Genomic DNA, 19,355 nt, shown 5'->3' on the forward strand with positions numbered 1-19,355 from the left:
TGAGTAATCAAGCACTACTTAGATTAAAATGTCACTTACTTGATAAACTTTAAGAGCTGAGTAGTGATCTTTTTTGCAGCTCTAGCAATAGCACTCCCAGGTTCATTGAAGGTCCTAGCATTACTTTCAATATATCTTACTTCCCAAACCAAAGCAGAGATTCTCCTTAAAATTAAAAAAAACATTGCACTCATACTAAGATGAAGAGCTTAAAAATGGCAAAAATTATACTTCAGTAATTTTCTGTCCACATTAGATTAAGATAGATGTCTTTTGTTTTAAGTCTCAGTAGGCCAGCCTCAAACTTTTTATTCACATGGAAAACAAATATATGTGTATGTATATGTATACACAAAGACACACACTCACTCAAGAAGTAAAACTGACAATGCATACATTTGCTCATTTTCCAACTCATTATTGATAATTCATATTCAGAAAGTTTGTGAAATTCTAGCATGCTTTGGTTTCATCCTTAAAATTCAGTTAATTCAACTAATCAAGTAAGCACTAGTATTTGTTACCACTAAATTATAAAATACCACTGAAATACTGAGGATTGTGAATTTCCTGAATTCTTTAAAAATGCATACATTTTTAAAAAAGCTTACATTTGACCTTACTCAAAAAGCAGGGAAAAATAGTACTCTTTATCCCCCACTGTAAATTATAACGTTTATTCTGGAAACGTCAGAAGTTACACGTCACAAAGCCCTGTCAAATGGAACTCAAGTTGTGTACTATCTCAGCAATTCTTAACTAACAAACACAAGGCACAGGAAATTAAAGAAGCGCACGACAAGGAGTTTAGTCTCATTACATTTTTAAAGACATCTCAGCTATGATGGTTTTTTCTGTCTTCCCTTAAATACCTTGCTTTGAGGCCAATTGACCAGTCAAAGCAGCGCCCTCTCTAAGACAACAGATTTGTAGAAACTGCTACAAATCAAAACACTAACTTGGTAGAAATGAGCTAGCACAACTATGTAATTTTGTTTTTATCATTCATTTATCCAATTCCTTATAACTGTGATGCAGAGGTAACCTAAGTCTGCAGCTCTTCCCCTACAGAATTTCAAACTATTTCCCAATACATTATTTCAGTCTTATACAGGAGGAAAATTGTTAATGTCTGTTCACTGTATTTACAGACACACTGAATACAAGTCCAGATCAAGAACACTCTTAAATTTATTTTAGAGCTATGGATACCCAGCACATCCAACAAATCAGAACTTCATCATTACTACACTTCAGTTTCTTCCCTCTTTCTCTACCATTAAGTTTTTATCGTTTAAAATGGTGGTGGTAATATTTAACATTTTACTTCTGTGTTTAAGCCCTTATCTGTAAATACTAAGTGCGTAAGAGCTTAACGCTCTTCAAGTTCAAAGTAACTGAAGTACAGTACTTCAAAATCTGTATTAAGTCTTCAGCACTGAAGTAACTTCAATTTTTGTTAATATTTACCAATTTCAAATAGCAAATTTCTCAAAGAAAGAATGTTGGCATTTATTGTAACTCTGAAAACCGTACCGCTATAGGCTGAAATCAGTTAGCTTAAGAACTAAGAAACTTAATAAAAATGAATATAATGTTGCAGTTATCACGCATCAGAACTCTGCTACAAAACACTAGTAATACTGAATTCAGGTACTGGACTACTGGTTTTCAGACTGTTCATAAAAAGTGTAATTGCTCTTCTTAGTAAAAAAGGTTTAGATCTTCTCACAACAGACAAACTCAAGGTCACATTCCTGCTTGTCTCTATGGCTAGTACTAACCTGTAAAATCGGTTAACCAGTCTTGTCCGAATAGTGTTCAGGTCTGTTGGATAAGCAATCACAGTACAGTACTTGGGATATGTACACAGGTCAACTGGACCAGCAAAAGCTGCTGAAATGTCTGTTAAGAAACAGCAAGATTAATTAAACTATTTCAAGGCTTGTATGCATATGACAACTGAGTCAGGTGTTCAATTGCTATGTATAATTATTCTTGATAAAACCAATGATGTATAAAAACACACACATCTCACTACAAACAGAAAGAACTGCATATAAAAATGTATCAACATTTACAGTACTTTATCATAGGGAAATTTTAAAGGACACCATGGATATTCCAGGGACCTGTTTATAAATGTAACGTTAGGAGAAATCTAGCTAAAGCTTAGATCACATGCTCACCAAGAGTCAGAAGTTGATCAATACCACTGATAATCCGTTCACATGCTTCATCACGAGATCTCATTCCCCACTCCCCTTCTTGAGGTTTGTACAGTAGCTTCTCCACCTCTTCAAAAGTCACAGAAACACTAGCTCCTAATTCTTCAGGTTGATCAACTGAAGAATGACAGCAAATAGGAAAGGATAAGAAATGAGAACACAAAACAACAAGATAAATTCTTAAGTACTCTCACTTATTAAATACTTACATGCTCGTAACTGACCAAAAAAAAATATTGTCTTAAAGCGGACCTTGATGCTAAGACTATGAAGAAAAGAGCTTACACAAAATGCATACAACAGCAAGGATACCCCTTCCTTGCCTTCTCTGCAGTTTTGGATTTCCAGAAGACTTTTTCCTCTTTTCATTTAAACGCTAGACTTAAAAGAGGACTTACACTCAGAAGAGTTCTTTATATGCTTGCTTTAAATGCATGCCCTAAACTTCCCAGAATCGTAACTTAGTTTAATGAGTCCATTTGTGTCCCCAATCTTTAAACAGGTGCAAGATAGGCAATATATTTGACATATCCTTCCTGGTATTAACAACTGTAATCTTTTGGACATGTAAAAAAAAATATTTGTTTTGAACATGGCAGACTAATCGCTTCAAAAGCAATATGAACTAGTAGAAATATAAAGCTGTGATGCACGGTTCTCTAGAAAGAGTCATGCTTCCAAAGACTAATGCAATCTAGCCACCACAGAATGACTGAGAAAGATACCTCCATATCTTTCCCCCTCAACTCCACAGATTTTTAGTACACCTTCAGTTTCTGCACTTTCATGGTTTTTGAAAAATAAGTTCCTTACTTCATTTGAGCACTTGAAAAGGAACAAGGATGTGAATGTTCCTGATCAGACTACTGTGGGTAGGCAAGATCACTTCTTTGTACTAACTTGGAGAACTGGAATTAGCAGATAAATTATTTTTTTATTACCAGACAAATTCAACAGTATAAAGTGCGTAGGCTTATAGCTAGAAACCAACAGGAAGAACTTCCATTAGCGTCCAAGAGTCTGTCCATTAAAAATGAAAGCAGAAAGGGGATAGGGTCCTTCTCAGTGTTATGATTACTGTAATATATGAACATGTTGCATACGAATTTTAAAACATATTTCAGCTACAACTACTGTAGAGAAGAAAACCCAAGCTTTAGTGGGAGATCTTCCTAGTATATGAGAAGGAATACTTTTCCATTCAGCTGAACAGGTCTAGTCTTAATAAACCAAAGTGACTTCTAGTTCTCTGTTCATTATTGCATTGATGGAGCCCTAACATAATTTGCTATCCACTGAAACAGTATTAAAAATGAAGCAGTTCTTCAGGAAACAAATGGCTAAAACAGCTGAAGAGGCAGAGGTGGCTCACTTAGATGACATTTCTAGCTCATCTTCAAGCTGAAACAAATTCTGCAACCAGACTTCCTGAAGTCAACACTTAAGAGAAAGCAGCAACTAATGCTTCTACACTTACATAGGGTTGTGTCAAGAACTCAATATGGTATCTGGTACTCCTTTGCAAAAGCGCTCAAGAGGGATTTTCTCCTGCAGGAGTAACAACTAAAGCAGAATGACAGATTAAAAGTAACAAAACTCTGTCCTTCTCAGCAAGCACATGAAGATCTCTGCGTTGTGTTCTTTGCAGCACCCTGGTACATGTGATACAAAAGACCTTTTGTAACTCCTGGCATAATTTTTTTCTCTCTCTCTGTAATACTCAGGAGTAAGTGGGTCACAGAAAGCTGAATCCCCAGAAGAAGGGCTGCAGTGCTTACAGTACAAGTACTGATAGTTAATATATCAGCCAGTCCACACCAATAGTGGTTTAGTAAGTACGCTGCTGAAAAGTGAACTTTCAGGCTCATACACACTAGCCCTTCCTGGTCCTCACAGCATTGTCCCTAACAAGACAAGAGTTTGACATCTGATATTATATCTTGATAATCATGAGACAAAACTTACACTTGCAGGATACAAAAGGTAACAAGTTAAAATTGTGACCTGCTAGTTAGTCCAACTTCAGTGCTGTTCTCTCATAGACCTATCTAAGCAAACTGAATGAAGAAACATTTTGAGACAAATGAGTGGCAAACATGAGGTACAATTTCAATTTGATCTGTAAGTCATTCAATTGAAGAAGGTAAGAGAAGGCAAAGGAGGCGTTTAACCTCTGTTTTATACTATATTGTAAATATAATAATGCTTTCTATAAATGCATAAAACCTTTCTGTAAGAGCTTCACTTCACTACAGAGTGGCATTTTCTGCCTAGAAAGAAAGGTAGAAAATAAGGAGTTCCTTATTGTCTTCAGATAATTTCTCTTCTTCCTCTAGCCTAGTGGCTGCTGTGAAACTTATCCTTGATCTCTTCAGAGGATGTTGTTCTGCATTCTTTGACCTTGTCCACAAAAGACACATTAGCTTTTAGATATTTTTTTTTCTCTGTGTGTGTGTATCCCTTCCTAGTTTTCCTATGGTGAAGTCATAGCTCCTCAGATCAATCAAACCTTAAGCCCTTAACATGGCAAAGTAGCAACTATTAGATCGAAGAAAGAAGTTACAATTTGCCTCTGATATAGCCAGTAAATGATGACTTACATGTAGTACTATCCAGATTTAAATTAGCGTTTGTAGGATGTCTCTGCCATTACATTGCCCATGGAGCAATTTAAAGAATTCTAGTTCCTTTATGCCAGCTTAAGTGGTTGAAAATATTACTCTATGTATTTCAATCCAGAGGAAGAAGTGATAACTAATACACTAATATAAACAGCAACTTAAACCATAGTATACAGCATTCATAAGAAATTGATACAGTTTGTCCAGTTAACAAATAAATCCTGACTTAAATTCACATGTAAGGCTCATGAGCCTCTGACAATAATATAACTGTGTCTCAGTGACATGTATGAGAAGTATTAACCAGTCCATGAATGAATAAGAAAAGCTTCTGTATGTTAGGAGGAGACAGATGTCGATGATGAGGAAACTGAATGTTACAAGTAGATCTGTGCGAGTCTGTAAAACTGAAATCCTGATAATTACTTGTTTTCTATAAACTGAAATGTATAAAGATTTCAATTTCACATTTTGATTTCAGACTGTTTTGCAGAATTTGTCATCATAAGATATGTCTGAAGCAGCCAGCTAACATTTTGAAGATTAGACAGTCAGGTAGCTACTAAGAACATCCATATTGAGTACAATATACCCATATTTAAGAAAAAAATACAGTGTAAGCCTTTTTGGTGCTTGGGAAACAAACTCCTAGTAAAGGTTATTAAGAAAATTAGTATCTTTTTGACTATCTATTCAGTAACTACTCTCTCAGTATTTCACAAACTTCCTTCTCTTCATCCAGCTGGTACTGACAAGCACTGGAAAACTGAATTGAGTAAGACAAACCAGGAATCCAACTGTTTCATTTACAGTTAATTTGGATTTGACTAGTAAACTATAAATTGCTGGTTTTAAACTATATGCTGACTCGAAATTACTTTATACATATTCTTCCCCTACCCCCTTACAACAGAATATATTACAACAAACTAGTTTTTTGAAACTTGAGATGTTTTTGAAACCTGAGATTCAGAAGTAGCAGATTTTATTGCATATGGCAGAGCTACATAGTTGAAGTGTTTCCTTCAAAATTGCTCTGGAAGATGCAAAGGGAAAAAATACAGAAATATTCAAAGTATTTCACCAAATCTGAAGCAAGACTGTTTTTAAGAACTTTCTTGCCCCAAGTATGCAAAAATACCCTGCTGACGTTGCCTACAATTTAAAGGATAACTATTACCGTATCAGTTCCACCTGTTCAGTACATATGTACAATAGATACCGTACTCTGATGACTGACTTAGTGGCAAGAATCACAAGACAGAGAGAAGTCATCTAAAGTCCACTACCTGCATGAAACGAAGGAACTGGAAAGAGGTAGAAGCACATTAAACTGTTTTATTAAGTGAGTTTCTACCTACCATTTTCAGGAACTGGTTCCATGTCCCATGGGCTAAGCTTTTCAATTTCACCATTGTCCCACCTGATTGAGCAATTTAAAAAAGTAAATTAAAGTTACCTTGGCTCAGATAACTTAATTTTAAGCATAATTAAATCACAGCAGTTTTAAGTATTAATAAAATATACTATATAAACATGCACGTAAACAAAAGTATTAACTAGCAATCAGCTGTCACGATGCAAAGAGGACGATATTCTTCATAATGAATTTCAAATTAAAATTGTGCTCCCGATTTTGTCTCTATGCAACTTACCCAATATAAAAATCAATTTTACAAAGCCTGTATCAAGAAGCTGCAGAACAAAAATAAGCCATACACTTGGAGAACTGAAATAACATCAAGGGGAAGATATGAGGAAAAAACAGGCAGGAGCAAGGATTTTTTTGCCACCCACAACAGTAGTTGTGCAAGTCCGTGGAATGCTTCAGAGAAAGGAAGAACAGTAAGTGAGGTATCTAGTATTTTAACTTTTCATTTTATAATGGATTAAACCAAAGAAAAGAGTAAGTATAAAATGAAGAAATTAAAGTTAAGTAAGGACAAAGAGGAAGCAATCATAGGTGATATTCGTAGTGTATCTGTATATTCACTCTGATACTTCTCTATTACATATGAATCATTTTGAGATCTCTCCAAAACCTACCACATTTGGGCAGATTTTTACATCTTTTCAACAACACAAAAGATACTAATTAATTTTGCTATTTCAAAGATAGGGAATGCCCAACTGGATCAGCTTAACACCCTACTGGTCCAGCTAGACCAGTAATTTGTCTTTGAAACTATTATTGGAAGGTGCTATTTATGGAGACTGCATGATCCTGGTACAAGTCCATCCTACTTGCACTTCCAGCATTCATGATTATTGTATTCCTCTAGGTATGCCTGAATATATCCCAAGCTATCTCCTTTAGTATCTGTTTATTTTTGTCTGACACCTATTTGAACCTGCTAATGCCGTTTCCACAGCCTCCTGTGTAAATTTATTTCCAAAGTTCACTACCTCCAATGTTAAATAAAATCCAAACTCTTTTACAAATCCCCTACAGATTCAACATGTACCTCTAGTTCTGTCATTAGAGAATCTCATGAATGATAATTCTCTATTCATCTTGCCTATCACCTTTATGATTTTGTGAACTATGAAAGCATCCCTTTCACCCTTCTCTTCCATCTGAAAAGTCACTTATTTTCAGTCTTAACCCCCAAACTTTGTGGTACACACTTTTAATCATTTTCATTGCCCTTCTCTGTACTTTTCCCAAAGTCATCACATCGTTCTTTAGATGCTGAGACCCAAAATGCATCAAGACATCAGCACACCATAGTGCTAGAAAGCAGCGAACAATGCCGTTTTGTCCTTGATGTCTTTTCTGATGGTGGCTGACACCTTGTTTGCCTCTGTAGCTGTCACTGCACACGCAGTTGATGTTTTGAGAACTGTCAATGACACTTCCATCTTCAGCTGAATCTACTCATGAGCTCAACATTATATAAGCATAAGTAAGAACACTGTTCCCTCAGATGTCCTACCTAATGTACATCTGTGCCAAAAGTTATCTGGCACTTTTTTTACCCAGTTTTATGAGGTTCTTCTGTATCTGACTGCTACCTGAAATGACCTGTGGTATTTACAGACCTTGGATATTTCACTGTGCATGCCCTCCAAGAGGCTTAGAAGGACACTGAGTAAAGTTGTCCCAGCATCATTTCCTGTGCGACCCCACTACTCCAGCCAGAAATACGATTGTTAAGAACTACTCTTTTGCACCCTACTGTTTAACCAATTTTCAACACATAGAAGTATTTGCTCCAATCCTATGTCATCTTAGTTTCTTTAACTCTTTATCTCTTGAAGATAAATTTGATTAAGGGTTTCTTAAAAAAAAAAAAAAATCCAAATATATGCTGTCCACTGTCCACTTTATACGGTTACTAACAAAGTCACAGAACTTCAAAAGAGGTAGAGAGGCAGAACTTCCATGTACAGACACAGTGCTGGCTAGGGATTTATCCTTATTCTCAATAGTATTATAGGCACACACCAGAAGTCAAATATACAAGTCTATAGTTGACCAATTTCCCTCCAGAGCCTTTTCTGTTGGCAGGCATTACAACAGCAATCTGCCAGTCCTCTAGTAGAGGGTCCAACTATAGGACAGCTTGCAACTTTGCCAGGAGTTTCATATCAGTTCTTCAAATGCCTGAGTGAATGTCATTTACTACGTACGATTTAATAAACTTAGATATTTGGTCTAATATCTCCTCTGTATTTATTTCAAACAAACTGAAAATTGAGATGATCATCCTCAGAGTATTTTATAACTAAAACTCTGCTCAGGCAAGAGATATTTTGGATTACCCATCAACTTAGAAAACTTGGATCCATCCACATTCAGCCTGTTTGCTGTTTATAAACTAACAGAGCTCTGAAGGCTCTGAAGGTTTATCTATTCAGTTCTTCTCTCCAGTTTATGTACAATACTTCAGAAGTTGTTGGTATTCATAAATGTATATACTACTTCATAATACTGCATGAAAGACTTTATCAATACAGTTTAGTGCAGCTTAAGCATAGAATCTTAAAGTTGGAAGAGACCTCCAAGATCATCAAGTCCAACTGTCAACCTAATACTACCATGCCTACTAAACAATTTCCTGGAGTGCCACATCTACACGTTCTTTGAACACCTCTGGGGATGGTGACTGCAGCACTTCCTTGAGCTTCCTTAAGCCCCATTTAGTTCCGCTTAAGCTCCATTCATCCAGGTAATGCAACTTAATAATATATAAAACTGCTTCTACACAAATGCCTATTTTTGTCTGGCTAATAATGAAGAAATAGAAGATATATAAGTGGAATATTATGTACACAAGAGCGATGGTGATAATTTGAGATGATTCCTAAGTGTGTGACAACCTCATTACCAATAAGACTTTCAATTAAGTTACGTGGCTATTACTCCACTTCATCTCATTCAAATGTGGTTTCCCACACTCTGTATCACTGAATGTTTTGAAGCTAACTTTCAAAGGTTGTTTCTGGTATAAAATAAAAATCACTCCTATTCCAATGAAGCTCTTTGACTCAAAAGTGGCAAAGAACAACTGTAGATGCTCAAACTCAGCTGGATTAGCAAAATCCTACCTCCTGAAAAAGCACCATAGCCCAAATCCAGAGTGAAAAAAAGAGACAGCATACTGCAGTTTTTCCAGGACAGTCACAACCATTGGATTTAGGTTGGTTTTTTTTTTTCCCATTTAAACAGATGTAAAATGAAGTGTATTTTTTTTTAAATAATCTTTCTGCATCCAATGTATAAAGCATATGAATGCAAATTATGAAGCTACTGCTGCTGAACCACATGCAGCTTCTCAGCTAGACAAGACTTAAAATTCCTGAACAAAAAGGATTGCATTTACAAAAAGAGATAAGGACCCAGCCAAGTCACGAAACTTAACTACATCTGCAAAACACTCCAGACATTTTCATATATATCTTAGGAGTCTTCTCTAGAACAGTTGTTTGTGAGTTAAGGTAGAACAGTATCACATTCTCTACAGAAGCAGCACAAACCTTTAAAGAGCTCTCTTTTGAAAGAGCTCTTTAAAAGACCACTGCATTCCTTACCTATTCAATTATTAAACTAACTTAAAAGCAGGTCTAGAATTTTCTCTGTTAAAGAGACTGGTATATTAAAATACTGAAATATTCTTTAGCATTCACTGAAGAAAGGAGTCTAGGCTCTTTTTCATAACTGGAATCTTGATTTTGAACTGGCCAAGAAATCAACCAAAAGCCCCATATAAACTTACTCTTAAGGAACAATTGTGGTAACGTAAAAAAACACATGAAAGGTGTAACATATGGAAAGGAACATATATGCCTCATGGTAGCACAGCAAAGGGCTTGAGCTATCTAACAGATAAAAATTAGTACTTTGAAGTAAGATTTAGTTGCAGTTTCATACTAGTATCTGGACTCACTGGATTTTTACTCTGTATATCATTTTACAAAACAAGGGAAAATATATTTGACTATTTTTACCCTTACATCACCTGCAGGAGATAGTACACTTGGAGCATATCTCTTCTGCCAGGAACACGAGTAAGATGTCAGTAAGCATCTAACACCATTTTAAAACTGTCAGGATCCTCTATTAAGGTAAGAGAAGAGTCCGAAGGAGAATGAAATGAGGGCAAGAAATCAATATACAGATAGTCTGGATTTCAGTTTTTCATCTGTATATACTTTTTCATTGTGGGTGATTAAGCAACTGTCAGAAAGAAAAAAGAAGTATTCACACATACTGACAGATCCTTTAGACGTGGAGCAGTTTCAGCTTTATCACTGTCAGGAACATGAAGTCATCCTTTACAGTCAGATGATCTGTTGTAGAGACTTAATGTTGATGCCACTTTTATTTATGGCACATCAAGAGTGCCTATTGGCTAACTGTAGCTGCAGAAGCAAAAGTAAAAATTCACTTGCCAAAAGCATACAGGCAAGAACTTCAATATGCAAGTTACTTACACCTTCCCACTAAGGAAAATCAATGGGATAGATGACAAGGTAGATGAGAAAAGGAACACAATCTTGGTAGTCTCACAGAATTGTCTATTAGCTACAAGTACTTCCTTTCTTTGGGATGAGTGACAGGTTCAAAAGCCTCTAACTAAAAAAGAAAAAAATACAAAGCCCTCTAACAATGAAACTCTGAATATCAAATATACTGTAAAAGATATGTGAGGAATCTCTGGTTATGCTAAAAATAGGACTTTTTATAGTCCTCCCTTGCTGGGGGAATCCAAAGCAAGCAAGATCCCAGAACCATTCCAAACAACTTGGACAGGGCAGGACAAGGCCAATATCCTGATTCCGAACGCTGAAGTCCAGAATTATCTTTGTTTGCCTTTCTCCTCCTTCGAGTGATGTACCTCTTCACTGGATATGCAAGAAGGTGTGCAGGAACACCGCTAATGTCAAACTGTCACGGGGGGGATAGTAGGGAGTCATTTTTCAGAACGTGCCTTGGTAAAAAAAGTATGGGTCCAACTATCTTTTTACCAGTTTGACTCTGATGTTCCTGGCCTTTCCTGCTTAAACACTTATTCTTTTCTACTCTAATACCCTAAATCTCCTCAATTTGCCTTCGTTTAGGTAGTATTATCTCCTGACAAGGAGACTAGTCAAAGGGATTTGTCTGTTACAGGTAACACAGGGTTACATTACCTGCCAGTTATCTAGCTAAATATCACCCAAAGAGGAAATCAAAAGGTGAAATTGCAAGTGGGATCTACACAATAGGAAGTATGGCAGAATACCACTAGGCAGTGAAGAGATTCAAGTTCCGTCTTTACATTCATGTGTCAAGCATGAAGAGAGAGCAATGTCTGGAAACATCCTCTACAGGAGTCTCAAGTGATAGCATGAGATCATCTTATACATATACTTGCTCCTGTGGACTATAATGTGAAAGACAGAAGTGTGAGAACTTGAAGCATAAGGATTATGATGCCCGCAACAACAGAAGAGATTCAGAATGCCCCATCCAAAACTAATTATCAATGAAGAATAATAATTAATGTACACTGGAAATTGCATTGCTTGCTTTGTGGAAGAGATTCAGCACTAGTTACCACAGAAAATGATTTGCAGATGTGAAAGAGCGCAGTAACTTCTTTCACCATATCACTATTCACTAAAAAGTTGCCGCAAGTTATTATTCACATTGTACTAGATTAGCAACATGAAACCATTAAAAAGTGATAATACAACCAGTAAAATAATTTGAACAATTTATACATACAGCTATATAAGAGGCAACTCACACTAACATCAGAAGTGTAAAAATTTTTTATACTTACTTAACACTGTAACACTGAAAGTGACTATCTGGATATTGAGGTTGATACGGTTCTTGACCCAACACTGTTCCAAACCACCAGGCATCATCAATAATGGATCGGAACCTATCAGCTAGAGCAAAAAATGTCTCCTCAGATACTCTACTAAGAAAAGTTATTTAACGATATGCCTCTTCGACATGCAATTAGAAAGATTTTTGATCACTGTATTTCAGTTTAGATTTCTAAATCCACTGTTATACAGTAAAAGATGAGACATATTATTGTTGCCAAAACAATACTAATATTGTTGCCAAATTAATCATTGCCAAAAAAATACAAGTGCTAAAATCTACTTAAGTTTGCTACTTAGCTATAAAATAAGAAAAGGGAACACTAGAGTCTCAATACATGTTTTGAAGACTCTATCTTAGATCTATGGTAATCCTTCCAAAAAGCTTAGTATAGCAGTTAGTACGCTCAAATTTCTAATGAGCTCAGGGACCTTATCTACCAGAGAGCCCTCTGAAGCTACATCTAGCATACTCAGCAATTAGCGGAGGACATTTTTTTATTTCAAAATTGTTCAGTTAAATACTTAGAAAACACACTTACAAGCTTGCCAGTTCCTTTGCCGTGCTTCATCATAGAATTGACGTAATATAAGGAAGTCGATAACATCTGGCATATCATGGTATCTAGATTAAAGAAAAAAAACATCCCTTTCATGCGTGCGCCTTAGGGCTCTAGGAAGAAGCTTAGAAAGAAATGTATTTTTAAATAGTTTTCAGAAAAATAAAGATGCACATACCTGATCGAGAATGATTTGTCTGTATGTTTTCCAGTGGCGTGATCTATAAAGGCAAGCTTGAGGCAACACAATGTGGGAGGACCAACTTCGTATCTAATTCCAACAATTTTTACCAATTCCTGATCCTACAGGTAAGAACAAACAGTTTCAGAAAGCATTACATTCCGGACGATGCACAGAACTATTAATTTAACATTCATTAACTGAGTACATAAATTGTACCCACATTCAAAAAGCTGAAAATATTGAAACTGTGTTTGAGGTTTCAGTGGAAGACAGTCTGTCAGACTTGGCAATTTTAACACAGCTATTTATATCTGGGCTTCCCAGAGGTAATTCTGAAGATACTCTGGTAACTGAAGACACTATCCTCCATTGTCTCCACAGCGAAACAGCATAACCTCACAAATCAATGTTTTGTAAAAAGCATAATACAACTCTTCATTCACAGACTACTAGTATTGAAAGCACATTATCTTCAATGCAGACCTACCCTAAGAACTACTTTTCTCCATGGCTCCTTGCGTGGATTCAGTTCATAGATGTTATTTCTTCTAACTGCTTCAATGTAAGCTTCGTGTCCTTGTCGGAAATATATTACCTAAAAAAAAAAAAAAAAAAAACCACCCAACAAAAAACACCCCAAACAGTAAATGTTATCCTACATTTAGTAAGTATAATAGTGTTAATTAACACAAGAATTTAAACATTTTATTCAACATTCCTACCTCGTCACCCATCTGAGGAACAAAAGGGGATCTTCGAAGAGCTGTGTCTGTTATCCAAATGGGAGGATGGCAATCATAGGACAATTCCAAATTAGCTGGTTGTGTTGGAGCATTAGCCTTCCCATTTAATAGAGAGCAAAATTAAGATATAAAGTATATATTGCTGACATGACACCAAAACAACTCATTCAATTTTAATCAGTCAGACAAAAGTTTAGCTTATAGAAGACTAATGTACATTTCCAAAACATATTAGCAAAATTCCTCCAAGGCTTTGCTCAGGTTGTAACTGCATTTGTAGTACTAATACTAAGCATTCCTTTCCTACGGGAAGAGTTGAGTGAGCAAGATTACTATTACGAAGGTCTTAAGAGAAACAAAGTTTTATGTTTAGATTGCAGTCTCCGTGCTTAATTAAAAAAAATTATCAAACTGCAATAAATTATTTGAAGATGAAAAATTACGGGAGATATTGCACAGTAATTAGACATATTAGAACAGTTCCAAAAATTTAATTTTGAGAATACTTGGAAGAAAGAAAGAGGATGCAGAGAAAAACATACCAAAATTACTCCAAGCATTTGAAAATTCTGTTTGCCCCTTTATGGTAAAAACCAGCAAATAAAAGCTACTGTAACTTAAACAATGAATATTATTTAAATTAACTTAAAAGTTTCAGTAACTTAAAAAGGGATAATTATTGTAGCTTACAAAAAACCAAAAATTCAACTCAAGTATATATGGCTACCATAAATACAGTGTCTATATCCTCTAAGTTTTCAAAAAGATATGTTACTTAAAACCAGACAGTTTAACAGGGTTTTAGTCTATTATATTCTGTACAGTTATTTAACAAACACATTTCCCCTTTAGTACCAGCAACCTTGAGAACTCTTCTTATTTGAAAAGTGAAAATTACTTCACTTGGAATGCAGATTCTTCCATGCCAAGTCAGAAGATAGCTTGCACTTGGAATGGTCTCAAATGAATTAGGCATGCACTGTATGTAGAGACACCAATATCCTTGTCCAACAGCAATAACAGTAACAGTTTCCAGTGAAGAGATGTAAAAATCTATGAGAAATTTATTAAAGAGCGAGCAGAATAAATTAACTGTGTACCTCCTCCTGCTTTTTTGGTTTGGGTTTTTTTCTCCTTTTCCTTCTTCTTCTCTTTGGAGGAGATGATTTCTCTGCTGATACTTCATCTTCTGAAGTACTGCAATACCTGATAGCTTTCCGTCGAGAAGTCCGTACAGGAGGTTGTAGGTTAATCCCTGCATCAGCAATCCAGTCAGAGTATCTACTTGAAGAATCGCTGTCCACAGTGGATGGGTTCGGGGAAAATACAAACATAGAACCATGTTGTCAATATTTCAGAATGCTAAATTCTCTTAGACAAATATTTGCAGACACAGATTGCTGATGAAAGCACTATCAAAAGAACTATAACTACTTTGACCTGTTGTAACAATTGTGTCACTTGAAGTTTACATAATTTTTTTGGAAACACAGTAATTCAAAGTTTGTTTTTTTTTTTTTTTAAGAAAGCCTCAAATCTGGTGGATTCCAAAATCAGTAATTTTATTCAAAAGAGTTGTGCACTGAAATTCTGGACTAGTTAAGAGCTCTCCCTAAAGAACTCACTAGCCAAACACTACTTAAATTCTTTAAAGGACAGTTACACTAATGTCACAAGTACACATTTGCTTTTTTAATATCTATCTTTCTCTCGGAATTTTTTAGTTCTACTACTATAGAGTTCTAGAAAGAATATCTAGAAAAGCCATAGTGAAGTGATTTAAAAGTTACAGATAACCTCATTTCTAAATAAAATCATCTTATAAAAAATAAGATTTTTTTTTAACCAAAGATATTTGTAAGAGCAACTGACTGTTACTGCATTATTAAAAAACCAAAACAATCTCAAAACCAAACAAAAACTTCCACCCCCTCAAAAACTCACCAGAACATAACACACTATCAAAAACATTCCAGACTATCTTATTTCTCCTTGCTATCTAGCAAAAAAGCAAAAGAATTTGAAACTACATTAAAAGACAGAAATGTTTTAGTGAAATGGAACACTAAATAACAATGCAATGTGTCAGTACAGTACCCTACAAAATATTATTACATATGAAGCTTTACAGAACTTTCATGCAACTTTTAACTTGCCAAAATTCAAGTAAAATTCATTACAATAAAAGCTGGCATTTGTTTGTTTGCTTTTACCTAAAAATGTTACTGTTGCTTTTCTTGTCACTCCTCCACTCTTCCTCTTCATCAGATGAGCCAGAGCCCTCACTTTCTTCAGCTTCCTGAATTTAAACATATGCAAAGTCCATCCAAAACTTTCTCACAGCACACATTTTAAGGGTTTGAAACATAAAATACATTCTCGATTCATGTCTGCGTTTATCAAGTTAGGAATATATTTGGTAAAGAGAGCTCTTAAAATGGAAATGAAAGGAGTTCCTTTTTATAGCTGATTTCAACTTACCCTATTAACCTCAGAAGTGCACTCTTAATCACTAACTTCTGTATATTCACTCACATTTTATTACCCACATTGGGGTCCACCTGCTGCAGCCACTCTTCAGAAAACAACACTTCTATCCCCCTACCATATGATAGTTCTATCTTTTTCTACTCTAAGTTCACATCGTTCATCAGAACAAAGTGGCGGGCAATTTTGATTCCTTCAAATTCCAGATTCACGATGCTGTGATTAGGTTATGTAAAGTAAACAAAATGCAGCTCACTGGAATGCAAAGGAAGAATTTAAAGATTAAAAAGGAACAAATCAAAGAAAACTATCACATCTCCTACTCACATGCAACATGAGTATATTCTGTTACAGGAGTAGCACTTCATTTTTTTTTCATTAGTTATGCAAGTTAGAATCAGGTGATTTTTCTGATATTAGTATTAACTGATTGACCAAGTACTAACTGAGTGTATTCATGCATATATTTAAAATGCAAAACTAAATAGTCAAGGTAAATAAAAGTGTATTACAACTTAAGTAATTTCCTGATTGTTGTTCAACAATTTGCATTAAGTTCATGTTTTAAATGTGTTTTCCATAACTGAAATGACTTAAGTGTAATGCATTGCTCATGTCTCAAGATACATGTTGTCAAGTTGAAAAAAAGAAAAAAAAAAAAAAAGTAAAATAGTAAGAAAACAAGATTTAACTTGCAACTTCAAGTTCAGTACTTCTTAAGTTAGTCCAATTGATTACTTGTTTGTCATTTTCAGAGCAACAAAGTTAATAGTCTTCCCCCTAAGATCTGTTCATAGAGCATACAGGACAGACAATACTAAGTTGGTTGTTTTATCCTACCATTCCTAGAATTTAAACAAAAAAAAAAAAGCCAACAAACAAAAAAACCATTTACATCAAAGCTCTGCTTCTTACAGTATTGTTAGTTTTAGTATTATTAGACCTAATATAACTTCTTCAAAAATATTTAAATATAGGTAGTATTGAGAGGACAGTGCACATAACACTCCTATTTGCACTGTGTGCTTTGAATTTGGCAGGTGCCAAGAGTCTCCTGTCAACTCCCCTTCCACCACCTTATTCCTAAAGTAAGGAAAATCTGTACTTCCCATCAAATTTAAGTGATTTACTGTTCTTAAACATGCATGAATTCTTTCTTAAGAGGCTGAGAGAAGAGAGTCCATTTCCATCTTTCTTACAAAATTATCTTATTTCCTGAACGTCCCCCATTTTATTCACCATTCTTCCTTAACAAAGTGCCTTGTCCAACAAGTCTGACCTTCTCTACTCCTTCCACTTCTTCCTCCTTTCTCAGTTTGAGAGTATTTGCTTGTGTGCAAGGCAAGACAACTGTAGCTGTCCTACCAGTGATTCACAGCATCTGATAACATAACAGTCAAAAGCTCCTGCTACTCATAGCTAAGTCAGGACTCGGCCAGAATGAACAGGCTCCGTGGAAGAATCACATTAGCAGGCTGTAACAATTCATTGTCAAGAACCCTCAAAACTTCTAGTTTTAGGTGTATGCACAAGTTTTGAAGGTTTTTGCAGAGAAACAGCAAAACACATCTAAAATGCAAACTTCACTTTAAGCCAACCTCAGCAATGCATATAAGCTTTTTTGCCTTGGGATGTGAAATTGGATTAGGAGATTCTCAGCAAAAATAGTTCAGCCATTTATAGAATGACAGGAAGGACCGTCGCTCCTAAAGAAATAAATAACTAGGTCTGAGAAATGCCAACTATGATGATGCTTATAGAAATACTTTCCCTGGTAAAAGAGGGGGTTTTTTGTTTGCTTGTTTGTTTTAAGATATAAAAGGTACGCTTATATGAAACTTCACTTACTGAGGAACTCAAGTTCAAAATACAGAACTCTGAACTTACCTGCTCTATCAAGTCAAAGCAGTTATCTCTTTCCTCATCAGAAGACTCCAGCTGTTCAATGTTATTCCGTTTCTGGTAATTGGGATATTTCCGTCTATGCAGTCGACGCTTAGTTTGTATTAATGAAGAGTCAGAGTCACTCTAATTTATATAGGAAGTTAAAAAAAAAGTTACAAACTTATGGAGGTGAAAGGGTGGCTGAACATAAAAGGCACTGCTGAACATAAAAACTGAAACAGTCTCATCACATCACAGCCTGATCATGTCAAAACTCCTTTTCACATGAAATAATTTTCCTGCAAGCCAGTAGTTTGAAATCTCTTTTCCTAATTTAAGATGCAGTAGTTTTTCTAAGAAGTTGCTCTTTACAAACTACTCCAAGTGACAGGTCCATTTGCATTACCTAATATATATATTTACAGAATCAAGATATTAACTACCTACAATGTGCAATTCTGAGAGAACAAGAAACCTGCAAGTCCCCTACAGTTAAGGGCATCATGGAATTCTTGCATCAAACTGTTTTGCACTGCAAGATACAGTGAATCACGCCACTATCTTACAAAAACAGTGTAATAACTGCGTTTTCCTTCTTACTGATCTCTTCCAACAATAGATAATGAAAAAAATCATTCAAAACAGGGCAAGTTTGAAAAAGTTGCCCCACACACAAAACATCTGTCATCTAAAGTAAAGTGACAAGGGAATAGCAATATAGCCTATAATTCTTCAAATATAGAACCTAGAACATTCTCACTTGCACCTCAATGCTTTAGAGTGGACCTGCAACAACTGTCCTTGAAACTTTTAATTGCAGTGAAACCAGAACAGCCTGAAATCAAGCCTGCCTTTAAAAATTTCTACCCATTACCTTAGATGGAAGGATGTAAGACTGAAAGAGATAAGAATTCAAGGTATTCAAAAAAATAAATCAAATCTGTCCTGCAGTAAGTGGAAGCTGAATCAACAGGAACCTTTTAATATAAATACCTTCAAAAATGTCTGCTTTAATTTTTTAAACCATGACTTGTCCCAGGGCACAGAATGCCTATTTTCCCAGAAGCTGCTGCATACCTTTTCCAATGACTCAAATGACTTTTTCTTCTCTGTTGCATAAAGATCTCTCTCTTCTTCCCCTTTTGCAATTCGATATTCTTCCTGCTTCCTACAAGAAAGTAATGAAAATCTAATTCTACATCTCTCTTGGCAATGCTGAGAAGTTAAACGATCCACTCTTTCTAAAGGATCTATCTAGAAAACCCTAATTCCATTACATTATTAATTTCAGATGTTGTTATTGCTCAAACGCGTATAACATGTCC

General features: G+C 35.5%; 1 protein-coding gene across 1 annotated transcript in view; it reads right to left on the reverse strand.

Annotated features, from left to right (window-relative positions):
* Positions 1 to 19,355, reverse strand: part of BRWD1 (bromodomain and WD repeat domain containing 1) — a 58,284-nt gene that overhangs the window by 16,338 nt on the left and 22,591 nt on the right. The window contains exons 20-32 of the mRNA XM_086765507.1: positions 19,108 to 19,198; positions 18,034 to 18,174; positions 15,873 to 15,958; positions 14,760 to 14,955; positions 13,639 to 13,755; positions 13,404 to 13,511; positions 12,911 to 13,035; positions 12,715 to 12,797; positions 12,121 to 12,232; positions 6,211 to 6,272; positions 2,190 to 2,345; positions 1,785 to 1,905; positions 40 to 165 (exon numbers count right to left, since the gene is read on the reverse strand). Coding sequence (XP_086621633.1) covers positions 40 to 165; positions 1,785 to 1,905; positions 2,190 to 2,345; positions 6,211 to 6,272; positions 12,121 to 12,232; positions 12,715 to 12,797; positions 12,911 to 13,035; positions 13,404 to 13,511; positions 13,639 to 13,755; positions 14,760 to 14,955; positions 15,873 to 15,958; positions 18,034 to 18,174; positions 19,108 to 19,198 — 1,524 coding nt within the window. The remainder of the gene's footprint in view (positions 1 to 39; positions 166 to 1,784; positions 1,906 to 2,189; positions 2,346 to 6,210; positions 6,273 to 12,120; positions 12,233 to 12,714; positions 12,798 to 12,910; positions 13,036 to 13,403; positions 13,512 to 13,638; positions 13,756 to 14,759; positions 14,956 to 15,872; positions 15,959 to 18,033; positions 18,175 to 19,107; positions 19,199 to 19,355) is intronic.

Source organism: Chlamydotis macqueenii, chromosome 1 (assembly GCF_036417535.1).
Source record: "Chlamydotis macqueenii isolate bChlMac1 chromosome 1, bChlMac1.mat, whole genome shotgun sequence".
NCBI lineage: Eukaryota > Metazoa > Chordata > Aves > Otidiformes > Otididae > Chlamydotis > Chlamydotis macqueenii.